At 40.8% G+C, this 19,592-nt stretch overlaps 1 protein-coding gene across 1 annotated transcript; it reads right to left on the bottom strand.

The window, feature by feature from the left end:
• Positions 1 to 7,303: 7,303 nt before the first annotated feature.
• LOC126083395 (interferon omega-2-like) lies at positions 7,304 to 7,891 on the bottom strand. The gene has a single exon (XM_049897105.1). The coding sequence runs from the start codon at positions 7,889 to 7,891 to the stop codon at positions 7,304 to 7,306; it is 588 nt and encodes a 195-aa protein (XP_049753062.1).
• Between the last annotated feature and the right edge of the window lie 11,701 nt (positions 7,892 to 19,592).

Genomic DNA, 19,592 nt, shown 5'->3' with positions numbered 1-19,592 from the left:
CCAGGTATGCAGGGATGGTTCAACATTAGAAACACAAATAATGAAATCCATCATATAAATAAAGCAACAGACGAGAACCACATGATCTTATGCATTGATGCAGATAAGGCATTTGACAAAGTTCTACACCCATTCATGATAAAAACTCTCCGCAAAATAGGAAAAGAAGGAAATTCCTCAACATCATAAAGGGCATTTATACAAAGCCAGCAGCCAACGTCATCCTAAATGGAGAGATTCTGAAAGAATGCCCCTTGAGAACGGGAACCAGACAAGAATGCCCTTAATTACCTCTCTTATTCAACATTGTGCTGGAGGTCCTAGCCAGAGCAATTAGGCTAGATAAAGAAATAAAGCGCATCCAGATGGGTAAAGAAGAAGTAAATGCATCTCTATTTGCAGATGACATGATCTTATACACAGGAAAACCTAAGGAATCCTCAAGAACACTACCGGAACTAATAGAAGAGTTCAGCAGAGTATCAGGATACAAGATAAACATATAAAAATCAGTTGGATTCCTCTACACCAATGAAAAGAACATCGAAGAGGAAATAGCGAAATCAGTACCATCTACAGTAGCCCCCAGGAAGATAAAATACTTAGGAATAAATCTTACCAGAGATGGAAACGGCCTATACATAGTAAACTACAAGACACTACTGCAAGAAACCAAAAGAGGTCTGCCTAAGTGGAAAAGCATACCTACATAAACATACCTACAAAGAGACCTACATAAGTAGAAACACATCACTTGTTCATGAATAGGAAGACTTAACATTGTAAAAATGTCTGCTCTACCAAAAGTGATCTACAGATACAATGCAATTCCGATCCAAATTCCAAAGCCTTTTTTTAATGAGATGGAGAAACAAATCACCAGCTCCATTCATATGGAAGGGAAAGAGACCCCCGATAAGTAAAGAATTACTGAAAAAGAAGAACAAAGTAGGAGGCCTCACTCTACCTCATTTTGGAACCTATAAAACCTCCATAGTAGTCAAAACAGCTTGTAGTGGTACAACAGCAGATACGTAGACCAATGGAACAGAATTGAGAATCCAGACACAAATCTGTCCACATATGAGCAGTTGATATTTGACAAAGGCCCTAGGTCAGTTAAATGGGGAAAAGATAGCCTGTTTAACAAATTCTGCTGGCATAACTGGATATCCGTTCTGCAAAAAAAAGAAACAGGACCCATAACTCACACCACACACAAAAACCAACTCAAAAGGGATCAAAGACCTAAATATAATATCTAAAACAATAAAGATCATGGAAGAAAAAATAGGGTGCACACTAAGAGCCCTAATTCATGCCATAAACAGTATACAAAACATTACAAAGAATGCAAAAGAGAAACCCGGTAACTGGGAGCTCCTAAAAATCAAACACCTATGCTCATCCAAAGACTTTACCAAACGAGTATAAAGAAAAAAAGTTTTTAGCTATGACATTTCCGATCAGTGTCTGATCTCTAAAATCTACATGATACTGCAAACACTCAACTCAAAAACACAAATACTCCAGTTAAAAAATGGGCAAAGGATATGAACAGACACTTTACTAAAGAAGACATTCAGGTAGGTAACAGATACATGAGGAAATGCTCAGGCTCATTAGCCATTACAGAAAGGCAAATCAAGACTGCAAGGAGAGTCCATCTCACTCCAACAAGACTGCCATTAATCCAAAAAACACTAAATAATAAATGTTGGAGAGGTTTTGGAGAGAGTGGAACACTTATACACTACTGGTAGGATGTAATAGTGCAACCACTTTGGAAATTGATTTGACGCTTCCTTAAAAAGGAAGGAATTGAACTATCATAAGGTCCAGCAACCCCATTCCTTGGAATATATTCTAGAGAAAAAGAGCCTTTACACCTACAGACATATGCACATCCATGTTCATTGCAGCACTGATTACAATACCAAAAAGATGGAAGCCACCAAGGTGCATATCAATGGATGAATGGAGAAATGAATAATGGAATATTCACAGAATGGAATATTACGCTTCAACGAAGAACAATGATGAATCTGTAAAACATTTCATAACATGGCGGAATCTTGAAGGCATTATGCTGATTGGAATTAGTCAGCTGCAAAAGGACAAATATCTTATAAAACCACTATTCTAAGAAGTCGAGAGATAGTTTAAACAGAGAAGAGAATCTTCTTTGATGGTTTCGAGAGGGGAGAGGAAGGGAGGGAGAAGAGCTTTCACTAATTAGATAGTAGATAGGAACTATTTTAGGTGAAGGGAAAGACAACGCATAATACAGGAGAGGTCAGCACAACTGGACTAAACCAAAAGCAAAGAAGTTTCCTGAAAAAACTGAGTGCTTCAAAGGCCAGCAGAGCAGGAGTGAGGGTTTGGGGACCATGGTTTCAGGGGACATCTAAGTCAATTGGCATAATAAAATCTATTAAGAAAATGTTCTGCATCCCACTTTGGAGACAGGCATCTGGGGTCCTAAAAGGTAGGAAGTGTCCTTCTAAGATGCGTCAATTGGTCTCGACCCACCTGGAGCAAAGGAGAATGAAGAACACCAAAGACACAAGGTAATTATGAGGCCAAGAGGCAGGAAGGGCCACACAAACCAGAGACTACACCAACCTGAGACCAGAAGAACGAGATGGTGCCCGGCTACAACCGATGACTGCCCTGACAGAGAACACAACAGAGAACCCCTGAGGGAACAGGAGAACGTTGGGATGCAGAGCTCAAATTCTCGTAAAAGGACCAGACCTAATGGTCTGAGTGAGAATGACCCCGGAGGTCATGGTCCCCAGGCCTTCTGTTAGGCCAAGACAGGAACCATTCCCAAAGCCAACCCTTCAGACAGGGATTGGACTGGACTATGGGATAGACAATGATACTGGTGAAGAACGAGCTTCTTGGATCAAGTAGACACAAGAGACTATGTTGGCATCTCCTGTCTGAAGGGGAGAGGAGAGGGTAAAGGGGGTCAGAAGCTGACCCAATGGACACGAAAGGAAACAGTGGAGGGGAGGAGTGTGCTGTCTCATAAGGGGGAGAGCAATTAGGAGTATATAGCAAGGTGTTTATCATGTTTTTGTGAGAGTCCGAATTGATTTGGAAACTTTCACTTAAAGCACAATAAAAAATTTTTAAAAAATCAAATGATGTATTGCATTGGGCAAATCTGCTGCAAAAGACCTTTTTAAAGTGTTAAAAAGCAAGGATGTTGCTTTGAGGACTAAGGTGCGCCTGACCAAAGCCATGATATTTTCTATCGCTTCATATACATGCAAAAGCTGGAGTAGGCAAAAGGAAAACCAATGAAGAATTGATGCCTTTGTATCCTGGTGTTGGTGAAGAATATTGAATATACCATGGCCTGCCAGAAGAATGAGCAAATCTGTCTTGGAAGAAGTACAGCTAGAATTCTCCTTAGAAGTGAGGATGGAAAGACTTCAACTCCCATATTTTGGACATGTTATCAGGAGGGACCAGTCCCTGGAGAAAGACATCATGCCTGGTAAAGTAGAGGGCCATTGAAAGAGAGGAAGACTCTCAAAAAGATGGATTGACACAGTGGCTGCAACAATGGGCTCAAAAATAGCAATGACTGTGAGGATGATGCAAGATCTGGCAGTGTTTCGTTCTATTGTACATAGAGCACTATGATGTGGGACCAACTTGATGGCACCTAACAACAACATCTTTTGAGGAACCCTGGTGATGCAGTGGTTGACTGCTCGGCTGCTAATCCAAAGGTCAGAAGTTCAAACCCACCAGAAGAAAGATGTGGCAGGCATTTTCCTTAAAGATTACAGCCTTGGAAACCCTATGGATAGTTCTACTTTGTCCTGTAAGGTTGCTATGAGTTGGAATCGACTACACGATAATATTTTTTTTTGGGGGGGGGTGGGGGGTTTTACCTCCTTTTGACCTCATTGATATCCATGTTCCTACTTGCACTTCCATTGGCTCACTTAAAAGTTTTAATTCAAACATTAAACAAATCCTCTTAAATAAATAAGTTTAAATGTTTAAGCATTTTATATGTCCTACTCGTGTGTAGTCTTACATAGGAGCCCTGGTGGCACAGTGGTTAAGAGCTTGGCTGCTAACCAAAAGGTTGGCAGATGGAATTCATCAGCTGCTCCTTGGAAACCCTGTGGGGTAGTTCTACTCTGTCTTATAGGGTCACTGTGGGCCAAAATTGACTCAAGTGTGATACTTTTCTTTTTATATACAACCTCAAAATATATTAAAAATGTTATCTATCTATCACCTATATATCATCTATTTATCTATCTATCTATATAGGTGTTGTTGTTGTTGTTAGGTGCCATCGAGTTGGTTCTGATTCGTAGTGACCCTATGCACACCAGAAGGAAACACTGCCCAGTCCTGAGCCATCCTTACAATCATTGTTATGCTTGAGCTCATTTTTGCAGCCACTGTGTCAATCCACCTTGTGGGGGTCTTCCTCTTTTCCACCGACCCTGTACTCTGCCAAGCGTGATGTCCTTCTCCAGGGACTGAGCCTCCTGACTAAATGTCCGAAGCAGTCTCACCATCCTTGCCTCTAAGGAGCATTCTGGCTGTATTTCTTCTAAGGCAGATTTGTTCGTTCTTTTGGCAGTCCATGGGATATTCAATATTCTTCGCCAACACCACGATTCAAAAGTGTCAATTCTCCTTCGGTCTTCCTTATTCATTGTCCATCTTTCACACGCATATTATGTGATTGAAAATACCATGGCTAGGGTCAGGCACACCTTAGTCTTCAAGGTGACATCTTTGCTCTTCAAGACTTTGAAGAGGTCCTTTGCAGCAGATTTACGTAATGCAATACGTCTTTTGATTTCTTGACTGCTGCTTCCATGACTGTTGATTGTGGATCCAAGTAAAACAAAACCCTTGGCAACTTCAATCTTTTCTCCGTTTATCACGATGTTGCTCATTGGTCCAGTTGTTAGGATTTTTGTTTTCTTTATGTTGAGGTGCAATCCATACTGAAGGCTGTGGTCTTTGATCTTCTTTAGTAAGTGCTTCAAGTCCTCTTCACTTTCAGCAAGCAAGGTTGTGTCATCTGCATAATGCAGGTTGTTAATGAATCTTCCTCCAATCCTGATGCCCCATTCTTCTTCATACAGTCCAGCTTCTCAGATTATTTGCTCATCATACAGATTGAATAGGTATGGTGAAAGAAAACAATCCTGACGCGCACCATTCCTTACTTTAAACCTATCAGTATCCCCTTGTTCTGTCCGAACAACTGCCTCTTGATCTATGCTAATTTTCCTCTTGAGCACAATTAAGTGTTCTGGAATTCCCATTCTTCCCAATGTTACCCATAGTTTGTTACGATCCACACAGTCAAATGCCTTTGCATAGTCAATAAAACACAGGTACACATCCTTCTGGTATTCTCTGCTTTCAGCCAGGATCCATCTGACATCAGCAATGATATCCCTGGTTCCACGTCCTCTTCTGAAACCAGCCTGAATTTCTGGCAGTTCCCTGTCGATATACTGCTGCAGCCGCTTTTCGTTAAAATCATCTATATAGATAGATAGGTAGATATGTTGTTGTTGTTCCAGTAGCACTTGCTAACCTCTTTTTTTTTTTTTTTTAATTGTGATTTAGGTGGAAGTTTACAGAGCAAGTTAGTTTATCATTAAACAATTAATAGACAAATTGTTTTGCAACTTTGGTTACCAACTGCATGATGTGTCAACCCTCTCTCCTTCTCCACCCCAGATTCCTTGTTTCCATTTGTTCCATTTTCCTGGCTCCTCCTGCATTCTCATCTTTACTTCTCGGCTGTTGTGTCCATTCGTTTCCTGTACATAATTGACCTAGGAAGCACTTCCTCACATGTGTTATCGTTGACCCTATAGACCTGTCTAATCTTTGGCTGAAGGATGAACCTCAGGAATGATTTCAGTACTGAGTTAAAAGGCTGTCGGGGGCTATGTTCTGGGGTTTCTCCAGTCTCTGTCAGACCAGCATGCCTGGTCTTTTGTGTGTGTGTGTGAATTTGAATTTCGTTCTAAATTTTTCTCTCACTCTACCCAGGACCCTCTCTTGTGATCCCTGCCAGAGCCAGGTGGTGGTAAATGGGCACCATCTGGCTTTTCTGGCCTCAGTCTGGTGAACGTTGTGGTAGTTGTGTCCATTAGTTCTTTGGACTATTCTTTCCCTTGTGTCTTTGGTCTTCTTTATTCTCCTTTGCTCTAGCCAGAATGGAATTTTTGTATATTTTTATTTCTCTCTCTCCCTTTATCTTATATAAAAATGCTTAGCTTATATTTATCTAAAAACAAGAAACAACTAATTTTTGCTGAAAAAAAAGTGTTTCTATCCGTAAATCTTTTCAAAACTAAATAACCTTATAAAAATATTTTATAACAATTCCCATGCTTTCATGATTTGATATACAAAAACAAATCCCAAACTCATACCTCCATCAATGGCATTTTTGCACATGGTAGACCCGTGTATCCAACAGCTGGTAAGACTCCTGTCAATAAAACTACATGTCTCCCAGGCACTTTTGAAAGGACATCTAATATTTCCTTTTCTTCCCAGCATCTTTCATAGCTAAAGTTATTGTGTAAGAACATCATTTAAAAAAAATTCTTTCAATAGTATTTAATATAGTTGAAATTAAGTACACATCAGTATTGTTTTTATGTTTCTTTCCCTGCACTACTGAAAGTTCTAGCACGGAAAGAATCGTGTTTGATTCATTCACCTGGATTTGATGGCAATTATATAATCTGTCACTTACTCATTTGACACATATGACATAAACAGGATGAGTGAGTGAGTAAATACATTTTACCATCCGTTCTTCAATTTCGTTTACAAAATCAGGGCTTTGATTTTATTCTTTAAGAATGAATTTGAGAAATTTTCTTTGATAAGAATTTATTACATAAGACATAATAAATATTCAATGAAATAAATAATAAAACAGAAAAGTGGATATGTTTTTATAAATTTGAATACAATGTAAATGTGGCATTTTTTAAAATAAAAATGTAGATATTACAAATTTGGTAACAAGTCAGAAAAAATCAATAAAGATAAATAAATAAATAGAGAGGCAGACGGAAAGTCAGGACAGTCATCTCCTAAAGACTGATGTCCTTGGAGCTGAATATTTTTAACATATACTTGTTTAATACTGCTCTCAAAGTAATTGTTGGATTTAATTCCATAAATTGTGACTAGAGCAGAAATAAGCATCTTCTGAAATAACCAAAGATATGCATGCAAGTGCGATAGGGGATATCAGTCATTGTAAGTGAAGTCAAGATGAACTCATGTCACCATCCTTTGTTCTTAACCTTTCTTGCAAGTTTGTCGATGAAGAAAAAGATCTCCTGATTTCCACTCTGACAACTTCCCAGGCACACTCACTGTATTCCTTCTCTTTCAGATAGGAACAGATTCCCTCAAAGTACTCCTTCACAGCCGCTTCAGGGGCCTCAATGGGCAGGACAGATTTTTCCTCTTCCATTGCCTGCACGAAGCAGGTCTCCAAGTCTTTCTGCTGTTTAAGGAGTCCACTGAGGAGCTGGTGCAGGCGGGTAGTGTCCCAAGGAGGAAAGGAGTCCTTTCTATGGAAGAGTTCAAAGATCTGCTGGAGCATCTCGTGGAGGAAAGCGATGGTCTGGGCCTTCTGGAGCTGGCTGCCATCCACCATCTCCTGGGGGAATCTGAAGTCCTTTCTATCATTCAGACAGATGAAAGTGGGGAGTCTCTGCATTTGGTCCAGAAGGTCAATGGTCTTCTCACTAGCCAGGGTGTGGTTTTGAGGCAGATCACAACCCAGAGATGGAGCAGGGCCACAGCTGAACGCCACCAGGGCTGTCAGTAAAGAGAGCAGGAGGGCCATTGGGAGAATTAAGAATGCTGCTGGCCCGACTGAGCTGGGCGTTTGGTTGAACCTTGGAGCCTAGGCTCTCTGAAGACATTCTTCCTATCGTGGCTTTTATATAGGGAACATAAGAGTTTTCATTTTCTAAACCATCCTCAATATTAAACTTTTACTTCTGTCTTTTCGTTTTCACATAAGCATTTTCCATATGGCCTGAGAAGATGTCATCAATCTAAAGTCTAAATTTTTGCAATAGAACTTTAATTTTCTCAGTAAATTTCAGGTGTTCCAATGTAAGTGGATACTTGTAAAAAACATCTTTGTCATATAGTCCACAATTTAGGTGGATATGTAAATACTCTTATACACACACACACACATTGCTCTTCTTTGTGATGGAAACAAAGCGCTCATCCTGGGCTTTCTTTTTGCCCCCCTTACTTTACATAGGAAGTCAAAGTCAGACTCCCTCAGCCCCATGGCTTTTGTCACAAGTAAGCTCTTTAGGACAAAGCCTAGATTTTGTTCTCTGTTTTATTCATAGCTGAGCCTGATGCTTATTAGTGAATAAGAATCTCCAACTGTTCTCTACCTTCTACAATACAATCATGTAGGTCTGTGTGCTTTTGCTTCACCAGGGCCACAAGGTTAGTAGTTTAATAGCCATTGCCCTTTCTTTCCACTCTTTCTTACTGGATGTCTATATTCCTCCTCAAGCTGTGCCAGTACCCCCAGCAGGAATCCTAGTTCCTTGCAGGTGCTTATGGGTGTAGAGATTCTAATTACAAGATGAATTTGTTGTCAACCTTTCCCCAGCACTACCTCACTCACAAGGTAATTATCACAGTGTAACACCCTCTCCTTTAGAGTGACAGAGTGTTCTTAAACAAAACTTTCCTGGACTCACTTTCTGAGGGCCACTGACCACATCCAGATGCCTTTAGCACCCTTTTACTGAGGAGGAGTTTTTTGGTTGTCAAAATCATTAATCCTCCCGAATATTCACCTGTGCTCCTAGAGTGTTGGTGTGAAGAACACTAGTTATCATTGCCAACCTCCGCCTCTCCGGACCTATTGTCTTAGTTATCTAGTGCTGCTGTAACAGAAATACCACAAGTGTATGGCTTTAACAAACGGAAACTTTTTCTCTCACAGTCCAGTAGGCTACAAGTCCAAATTCAGGGCATCAGCTGCAGGGGAAGTCTTTTGCTTTCTGTTGACTCTGGATGAAGGTCTTTGTCATCAATCTTTCCTTGGTTGAGGGTCTTCCCAGGTGCAGGGGCCCCGGGTCCAAAGGATGCCCTCTGCTCCCAGTGCTGTTTTCTTGGTGGTATGAAGTCCCCTTGTCTGTCTGCTTGCTTCTCTCTTTTATATCTCAAAAGAGATTGGCTTAAGACACAATCTAACCTTGTTGATTGAGTTCACATAACTGCTGCCTATCCCTCCTCATCAACATCGTAGAGATAGGATTTACAACACATAGGAAAATCACATCAAATGACAAAATGGTGGATGATCACACAATACTGGGAATCTTGGCCTAGCCAAATTAAGACGCACATTTTGGGGGAATAAAATTCAGCCCATGACACCTGTGTACCTAGCTACTAAATATGTCTACAGCCTGCAAATACTAATAGCAAAAAGTTTTCTTGTCTATGTAGGTAAGGAGTAACCGAATTGTAATTCTTTTACTTTTAGTAGCCAAATAATTTTTATTTTGCCAAGTACGGCTTTTATTAGTCAACTCTCTTACTTAAACTATTGAACAGTTGTTGAGCTTGAAGTTTCTGAGCTAGACACAGTCTTTCTTTTACATTAGTGATTTTTCATTTTAAATTTTTGTTAACTTTTTTCATGTTGTGGTTTATCGGGCAAGGTTGTCTTGCTGCCTCTGCATTACTCCATTTCATCTTGGGGTTAACACAAAAAAAGGGAAGCAAAAGAAAGGCAAAGGGACTGTATCATTTTTCTCTATGACTTTCAGGATGCCAGATTTTTTGTTTCTTATTTCAACTTTCCTAAAAAGCAAAATTTGACAGTTGTTTGTGGCCGAAAAGAAAACAAATATTAATTCTGACTGTCACAAAAGTGAAAGGAGGGAAGTGACTTTTTAGCTGACACAGTGATGACGTGAAAGCTAACAAAGTTGGGGACTAAGGACTATGGTAGATGAGAAGAAGGAAGGTAATATTGAAGTAAGCAAAGGCAGCAAAATGGTTGCTACTGCCGGCAGCTTAAGTGGGTCAATGGACAGCCTTCAGCTTTGCAAAACCAACTCTCTGATTTATCTTTCACTTAACCCACATGTCTTCAGCTCTGGGGAGAGAAAGGAGTCAGATAATGCCTGAGTGCCCTTCTCTGAGCATTTCACCGAGGTAAAGAAATTTACTCAGGCGATGAGCAGAATGGTTTCAGGAACTAGAATTAAAAGAAAGGGAATTGGGTGATTCAAAGAGATTCTGTTCTTAATCTGGATACTTATAAAAATGATATTTAACAATGATAACAGCAAATTTTATTGTCCTGCCAGGTATGGACCAGCCTTTGTTCTAAGATATTTACAAATATGAACACAATTCTCTCGGCAATACTATGTGGATTATACTCATTTATTAAAATTGTCTGGAGAAATGAACTAGTCAGAATGTAACAAAGTTCTAAGGTAAAAACTGTAGAAAGAGTTGAAGTGATGATTTATCTGGAAGGGCCCATTAAAGGAAGTGTGGGATAGAACTGAACATGGAATTTATGAACGAAAGAGACACCCTGGCATTAAATCAGTAGTACAGGGAAGGTGAAATGACAAAGGATTCTGGGTTCCAACTCAAATGCCAAAGTTTTGCCATCTCTTATTTTACAAGGGACAGAAGGCATGGTGTAAATGGGTTAAACTACGCACACTCCTATAAATCCATTTACTTTTAACTCAAGTTTTCTTCTGTATAAACAAAATAAAAATAAACAAAAAGCAAATAACGATTTACACTCTGAAGATTACCGTGGATACGGGCTCTGACTTTTCTCTTTCAGGGCCTCCCTGATTCCACGGACGAGCGTCTCCAAGGCCAATCTGTTCTCATTACCAAGGACAACAACTCAGTTTCTCACCTTTTGTCCAAACTGAACCTGCTGTTCTCTACTGACTAGTAGATGTTTTTTACTTGGTTTTGGACCCCAATTCTCAGGAAAGGTTCCAAACACTAAGCTTAAATGTGTCCACCCAGTGCACTATGTACCTACTGGAAAGAAAAGAAAGAGAATTCATCCAGCAATGTCACTTTCAATTGACTAAAATAAATCAATGAATTTCCACAAGAGTCTTCACTGCCGTTAGAAATTGTGATATTCCAGTATATACGTTACTAACATTTGCTCTGCTGAGAAAACTGTGCCTTACTTGTTGCTAAGTACTCAAATGCCATCCTGTGACCCTTTTGTTCAAGTGTTGTTTCATTTTGTTTTTAGAAGAAGGCTGCAACATGACCTGAATTTAATAGCTTCGTTGGATTGCATTGGCTCCATGAATCATTTTCCCTGGGCTGTGATGACTTGCTGCATTCTAGGAAGGAAAGGAAAGCGTGCTGCTGGCACTGGAGTAACTCTCATGCCTTCCCATACTCTATGGGCTGCTGTGATATCAGTGGCATGGGTGCTGGGGGCACTGATGATGTCCATGTCTCCATTGGAGAGCTTCATGCTCTTGGGCTTCTCCTCCTGTGAGTCCAAATGATTTGAAGACATAATTGACTCACTGCTGCCTATTCTCCTGTTCCACCTCTTGAAGCCCTGTCATGTTTTAGTCACCACTTTAAACATCTCACTTCTCCTTTGAAGCTCTCAAACTGCAACTGACTCTTTCAACGTGCTTCAAGTTCCATGACGTACACTTTGGTTTTTGAGTAAATGAGAGCCCTGTGCCTGCCTCATCTCCTGCTTGTAGAATTGGAATGTGGACGTGCCTCAGTGAGGCATAGGTGAGCTCCTGGATTCTTCACCAGCTCTATCGATGTAGACGTGTGGTCAGTGAAGGCGATAAAGCTCCCTCTAGTTACTGTGTTTCTGTGTTCAGCTGGTCATCCACGGGATATTGTTTGCTTCAGTGCAAGGCTTGGCGTGTAGAGAGAGTCGAGGCATGGCAATGTTCACACTTTTGATCGCTGTGTCCCCAAACTCAGCTATCTCCAGCTGGTAATGCAACGTGGCCCTCTAAAGCCATTCTAGGGAACTGCAGCAACAACCAGGGCCCCTTGGCCCCCTTCTCTGGTTGAGCACCTCGGCAGTTAACATCAAGCAATATTGAGGGACCTGTGTAGGGCTGGGGTGTGGTGAGTGCCTTGCTGCTGTCAGGATCCCAAACCCACCCTTGTTCTCCAATGTTTTCAAATATATAACAGATTCATCACTTATGGATATGACCATAATGTGGTTATAGAAACTTGTGAGGCATAGAGACAGTACAGCACCAAATCATAGGACTTTTGCTCCCCAAACATAAAATAACAACAATCAAAAAGTAAAATTATGTTCAAAAAAAAAAAAAAAGCATCATCCAATAGATGGAAGAGATCAAAATATTTGAAAGGTATTAAGCAATCACAGAGAAAGAGCCAGGTAAATCCAAAACTTTTCATGCCTTTGCCCTACTCCTGCGCTGGTTCCCCCCACAGGGTGAAGGAGGAGAGAAAAGCAAGAAACAAACATAGCTTAAAACATAACTTTGCGTCTCCCAACCACCACCACCACCACCACCACAACCCAGTTATGGAGAGAAGCAATCTAAAGATTGGGCAAGCCGAGGCAAACTTTTCAAAGCCCCCTCCTAAATTAAAGGCCCTCTTGTGCTCCCTGAGCAATTCACACACACACACATACACACGCACGCACGCACGCACGCAAACTTCCTGAATAAATTCTTCACGTACCATATTGCCCACATTACCTCACATTACCTTAAAACCTCCAAAATTCTGCCCAAATAGATACCGCCCCCTTGCTATCCGTTGGCAATCACTGTGTTCTCTGAAATCCCGTTAACCATGTCTGAGCTTTATTTTGCTACTGAGGCAATGTCGAAAAGATGCAAGGTCATTATTCAAGCTGGCAGTGAGAATTTTCTCCAAATTATAAACGTAAGCCTCCTAATCTCATAGTACAAACACGTTTGTAAAACGGACAATTTAAGAAAAAGTTCACGTACCATCAGACAGGAGATATTTCCTCTGATTTCCCCTGCAATTCCACACCCAGAATGGCAGTCTCTACTGCCTCCTGCTGTTCCTAAGATATTCACTGGCTAATTCCTTTCAGAAGTACACTGCCAGTTCCTTCTTCCTATTCTGTCTTAGTCTGGAAGCTCAGCTGAAACCAGTCTACCATAGGCGACCCTGCTGAAATTTGAATACCATTGTCATAGCTGCCACCATCACAGCAACTCTCCTGCCCCCTCGGTACGACAAACTTACAGTCGCATGCTGCTGACACTGAGGTAATTTATGCCTTCGCATACTTATTCAAACTTTATGCTCAGCCAATAATCTCAGAAGCTGGACTATACGATAAGAATTTGGCATCAGGATTGTAGGAAGACTCATTAACTACCTCTGGTATTCAGGTGACACAACCTTGCTTGCTGAAACTCAACAGGACTTGAAGCACTTACCGATGAAGATCAAAGACCACAGCCTTCAGTATGGATTCCACCTAAATATAAAGGAAACAAAAAAATTCTCACAACCAGACCAATAAGCAACATGATGAAAAACTGAGAAGAGATTGAAGTTCTTAAGGATGTCATTTTACTTGGATCCAAAATCAACACCCATGGAAGTAAAAAAAAAAAACTTTTTTTCTTTTTTGTAGCAGTCAAGAAATCAAACAAGACATTGAATTGGGCAAATGTGCTGCAAAAGACCTCTTTCAAGTATTAAAAAGCAAAGATATCACCTTGAACACTAAGGTGCGTCTGACCCAAGCCATGGTGTTTTCAGGTGCCTCACATGCATGTAAAAGTTGGACAATGAATAAGAAAGACTGAAGAAAAATTGATGTCTTTCAGTTATGTTGTTGGCAAATAATATTGAATATGTTATGGACTGCCAAAAGAAGAAACAAGTCTGTCTTGGAAAAAGTACAGCCAGAATGCTCCTTAGAAGCAAGGATGCTGAGACTTTGTCTCTCATGCTTTGAACATGTTATCAGGAGGGACCAGTTCTTGGAGAAGGACATCATGCTTGGTAAAGTAGAGGGTCAGTGAAAAAGAGGAAGACCCTCAACAAGGTGCATTGTCATAGTGGCCGCAACAACGGGCTCAAGCATACCAATGATTGTGAGAATGGCACAGGACCAGCAGTGTATCATTCTGTTGTACACAGGATTACTATGAGTCAGAACCGACTCGACGGCAGGTGACGACAACCTGACAACTGCCTCTTGTATCCCACAGGGTGTAGAGGGTGTGATTAATCACACATTTGCTCAGCAGAGAGGGTTGGAAGCAAGGAACACATTTGCCCCTTTTCTCTCTCCACATAGCTGCCCGTTGTGCAAAGACGACATGCCATGCCTGAAGCTGGGAATATTTTCCTTGTCTAAGACACATAAAAAAGGTAAACAAATTAGTTTATTCCAACATTGGGGTCAGTTCTTTCCAGAAACAGCCTCTCTTATCTCTGGAAAAAAATTCACTAGTAGGGGACAGAATTCTGGCTACACTTGGCTTCACAGACTTGGCCACTGTTTTTGCCTGTCTTGGCCAGTAATTGGCCCTCTTTCTCTGTAACTGTTTAAAAGCCCACAGGTAAAAACGAATACATAGAGTCCGCGAATTACAATGGGGTTCTTTTCTGAGGTCTCTGCATAAGTCGGTCCTGATGTAAGTTGAATACCTCTTTTTTGTTTTTTAGTTTTCATTATTATTACTTTTTATTATCAGAATATTTTGAAATCCAGTCTTTTTCTTTAGGGGTTAAAAACATGACATATAAACTTACAGATACATTTTAATACATACAAACATTAAAAAAGTCACAAATCACAAAAATTTACTCTGAGGATGAAGAAGAGTTGGACAATGTTGGCATTTTGTCAGTTGCAGTAATAACGCTACTTGTGGAACGTTCTGGATCATCTGGGTTATCACTAGGGGCAGGGGAAGGCTTCTTACTCAGAAAATGAGTGAGTGTTGTCTCTATGCTTCTTTTATTTTTTTTCTTCATATATTTTGCAGCAACATCTCACAACTTCCCAAATCTGCCGGTCAACTTTAGCAAAGTGATAAGCATTTGGGTCCATGTTTTCAAGCAACTGAAACCCCTGATTTCGTTTAGAAAAGACTTCTGCTAATCATTTCACGTAAAAATTTTTGACATCTCTCTTTCCTCTTCCTCATTTTTTCTTTCTTCTTCAGCATTCCCTTCCTCTTCAAAATACCGTAAGTTCTGATCTGTCAATATCCTGCAGTGTTTTGAACAGTAAATCATAACAGTGAACATCTTCGAGTGAACATCTGAGAATGATAACATCCGCGAATCACACACTGCGACATCTTATGTAGTATACATTCCTAAAAAAAACAATAAGATGTACCAAAAATCTATCAGATGTGCCGTTCATCATAACTCAAACATGGCATAAGTTGGGGACTGTCTGTACTGTTTCTACTTCCTTTGAAAATATACTGTTCTATCCGGGAAAGGAACCCTAGTGGCCCAGCTGTTAAGAGCTCGACTGGTAACCAACAGGTCAGCAGCTCAACCCACCAGCCCCTCCGCAGGAGAAAGATGTGGTAGTCTGCTTCCATAAAGATTACAGCCTGGGAAACCCTATGGGGCTGCTCCCTCCAGGGTTGTTATCAGTTGAAATCGGCTCCGTGGCAATGGGGTTCCATCAGGATGTCGTGGGTGTCACAGAGAGTTAAGCACTGGGCTACTGACCGAAAGGTACCCATTCAGAGGGGCCTTGGAAGGAAGTACTGATTGTCTGCTTCCGAGAGATCACAGCCTTGAAAACCCTGCTCTGCAACACTTGGGAACACTATTCTGCCACGTGTGGGAGCACTACTCTGCAACACATGGGAACCTTACTCTGCAACACGTGGCAGCCTAACTCTGCAGCACATGGTAACCTTACTCTGCAACATATTGGGTAGCTGTGCATTGAAATCCACTGGATGGCGACTGGTAGCTCTTACATCATTGTACCAGGGACATTCCCTCATTTGCATCTTTGCTTTTGATTGGTGGCTTTATACACAGAGGAACACAAAAATGAAAACTAGAAACCACAAAGGACCAGGAAGCAGCTGCCTGAATGCACAGTCCAGGTCGATGAGGAGGGAAGGGGGAAAGCACCATGGGGTTCTCTGCATTGCAGAGGAAGGAAACTATTGTGATATGGGAGTGAAAGAAAGGGATTCAGAAAGCAGGGAAAGAATGGGGGAGTGTACCAGGTATCAGAATCAGCAAATAAATAATGGATACCTAATGTATGACTCGATGGCAGTGGGTGGGTTTTTAATGTATGGTATAAGAAGCCCTGGTGTCGCACTGGTTAAAGCACTCGGCTGCTAACAAAACAGTTAGTGGTTCGAACCCACCAGTCAATCTGTGGGAGAAAGGTCTGCTTCCGTACAGATTTATAGCTTTGGAAACCCTACGGGACAGGTCTACTCTGTCCTGTAGGACCACTATGAGTCCAAATCAACTTGATGGCAGTGGGTTTGATTTTTTGTTTGGGTGGCACAATTGTTAAGCACCTGCCAGCTAACCAAAAGGTTGGCAAACTCACCAGCCAATCTGCAAGAGAAAGACCTGGCAATCTGCTCCCATCCTAGGAAATCCTACTGGGTCAGTTCTTCTGTGCCTTATAGGGTCACTGTGAGTCGGAATTGACTCAATACCACACAACCACAACAAAAGTGTATGATACATTACATTCCAGAAAACTGGGGCTCAGAAAGGTTAAGTTCATTAACCAGGATCACACATATATCCTGGCAGAATTTACATTCCGTGAGGAAATTTATATTGCATGCATGTGAAATTTCTTATGTTTCATATTTTAGACCTTTAAAAAGTTTTAATGCATGTTTTGTTCCCAAAATTACACTCTCTTGCTCCCTGGACTGTCTTTTATTACTGGATACTCTGTCCCCTCTGCTTGTTTTCGCTTAATTTTGGTCTTTAGACACTGGGAGAGTGAAATTTTCTGATCCACTTTTACTTTTCCATCTTTTGACAAAACTGGTCCAGACTATTCTACTCACTCATTGCATTTTGATTATCTGTGCATCCCTAGAGGCTCATTATGTTCCTGTGCCCCCAGTATAGAATCACAAACTAATATCTCCAAGATGTAACATTGTTGGAGGTTCCAGGTCCACATATGCATCAACCAACGAGGTGTCTGCCTTTAGAAGTTTCATGGGCACCTTCGAGTGAACATCTGTTTTCCCCTCTTGATCAAGCTTCTGGTGAGAGAATCCCTTGTCCTCCATGTCTCCTCATAACAGGAAACATGACTGAAATTCATTAGCCATGATCACTGTTTCTATGTCTTTCTCTGGAAAACTGAAAGCTCTAAGAGGTTAGGAATCGTGTTTGCTTTATTTGCCTCTGTATTCCAGAATAGTCACATACTTGGCCGTAGAGACACGCTGTTGTTAAATATACTTGACTGCAATGAATGAATGAGTAAATTTCTCATCCATTTTTCACACTGAGTTGCAAATTCAGGTTATTTCCTTTTTTAAGAAAAAGCAAAAAAAAAAAAAAAAAACCTCTTCTGTGAAGGAATTTAATAAATCAAACAAAAAACAATTAGACAAAATGTAAGGGTGAACATATTTTGTCATGCTTTAATATGTGAGGAACGTGAACATGATATTATATGAAGCAAAACTATTTTAAGTATCCAACATAATTGTTGTTGAGTCGGTTCCGACTCATAGCGACGCTATGCACAACAGAACGAAACACTGCCCTGTCCTACGCCATCCTTAAAATCATTGTTATGCTTGAGCTCATCGTTGCAGCCACTGTGTCAATCCACCTTGTTGAGGGTCTTCCTCTTTTCCGCTGACACTGTACTCTGCCAAGCATGATGTCCTTCTCCAGGGACTGATCCCTCCTGACAACATGTCCAAAGTATGGAAGACGCAGCCTCGCCATCCTCGCCTCTAAGGAGCATTCTGGCCACACTTCCTCCAAGACAGATTTGTTCATTCTTTTGGCAGTCCATGGTATATTCAATATTCTTTGCCAACACCACAATTCAAAGGCATCAACTCTTCTTCGATATTCCTTATTCATTGTCCATCTTTCACATGCATATGATATGATTGAAAATACCATGGCTTGGGTCAGGTGCACCTTGGTCTTCAGGGTGACATCTTTGCCCTTCAACACTTTGAAGAGGTCCTTTGCAGCAGATTTGCCCAACGCAATACGTCTTTTGATTTCTTGACCGCTGCTTCAATGGCTGTTGATTGTGGACCCAAGTAAAATGTAATCCTTGACAACTTCAATCTTTTCTCCGTTAATCATGATGTTGCTTATTGGTCCAGTTGTGAGGATTTTTATTTTCTTTATGTTGAGGTGTAATCCATACTGAAGGCTGTGGTCTTTGATCTTCATTAGTAAGTGCTTCAAATCCTCTTCACTTTCGGCAAGCAATGTTGTGTCATCTGCATAATGCAGGTTGTTAATGAGTCTTCCTCCAATCCTGATGCCTCGTTCTTCTTCATATAGTCCAGCTTCTCGGATTATTTGTTTAGCATACAGATTAAATAGGTATGGTGAAAGAATACAACCCTGATGCACACCTTTCCTAACTTTAAACCAATCAGTGTCCCCTTGTTCTTTCCGAACAACTGCCTCTTTATCTATGTAAATGTTCCTCATGAACACAATGAAGTGTTCTGGAATTCCCATTCTTCGCAATCTTATCTATAGTTTGTTAGGATCCACACCGTCCAATGCCTTTGCATAGTCAGTAAAACACAGGTAAACATCTTTCTGGTATTCTCTACTTTCAGCCAGGATCCATCTGACATCAGCAATGATATCCCTGGTTCCACATCCTCTTCTGAAACCAGCCTGAATTTCTGGCAGTTCCCTGTAGTTATACTGCTGCAGCCATTTTTGAATGATCTTCAGCAAAATTTTGCTTGCGTGTGGTATTAATGATATTGTTCTATAATTTCCACATTCAGTTGGATCACCTTTCTTGGGAATAGGCATAAATATGGATCTCTTCCAGTCAGTTGGCCAGGAAGCTCTCTTCCATATTTCTTGGCATAGATGAGTGAGCACCTCCAGTGCTGCATCTGTTTGTTGAAACATCTCAATTGATATTCCATCAATTCCTGGAGCCTTGTTTTTCTCCAATGCCTTGAGAGCAGCTTGGACTTCTTCCTTCAGTACCATTGGTTCCTGATCATATGCCACCTCTTGAAATGGTTGAATATCGACTAATTGTTTTTGGTATAATAACTCTGTGTATTCCTTCCATCTTCTTTTGATGCTTCCTGCTTCATTTAATGTTTTCTCCATAGAATCCTTCACTATTGCAACTCGAGGCTTGAATTTTTTTCTTCAGTTCTTTCAGCTTGAGAATCGCCGAGCGTGTTCTTTCCTTTTGGTTTTCCATCTCCAGCTCTTTGCACATGTCATTGCAATACTTTACTTTGTCTTCTCGAGAGACCCTTTGAAATCTTCTG

The sequence above is a fragment of the Elephas maximus genome, chromosome 9, assembly GCF_024166365.1.
Source record: "Elephas maximus indicus isolate mEleMax1 chromosome 9, mEleMax1 primary haplotype, whole genome shotgun sequence".
NCBI lineage: Eukaryota > Metazoa > Chordata > Mammalia > Proboscidea > Elephantidae > Elephas > Elephas maximus.
This window is presented reverse-complemented; position numbering and strand designations above follow the sequence as displayed.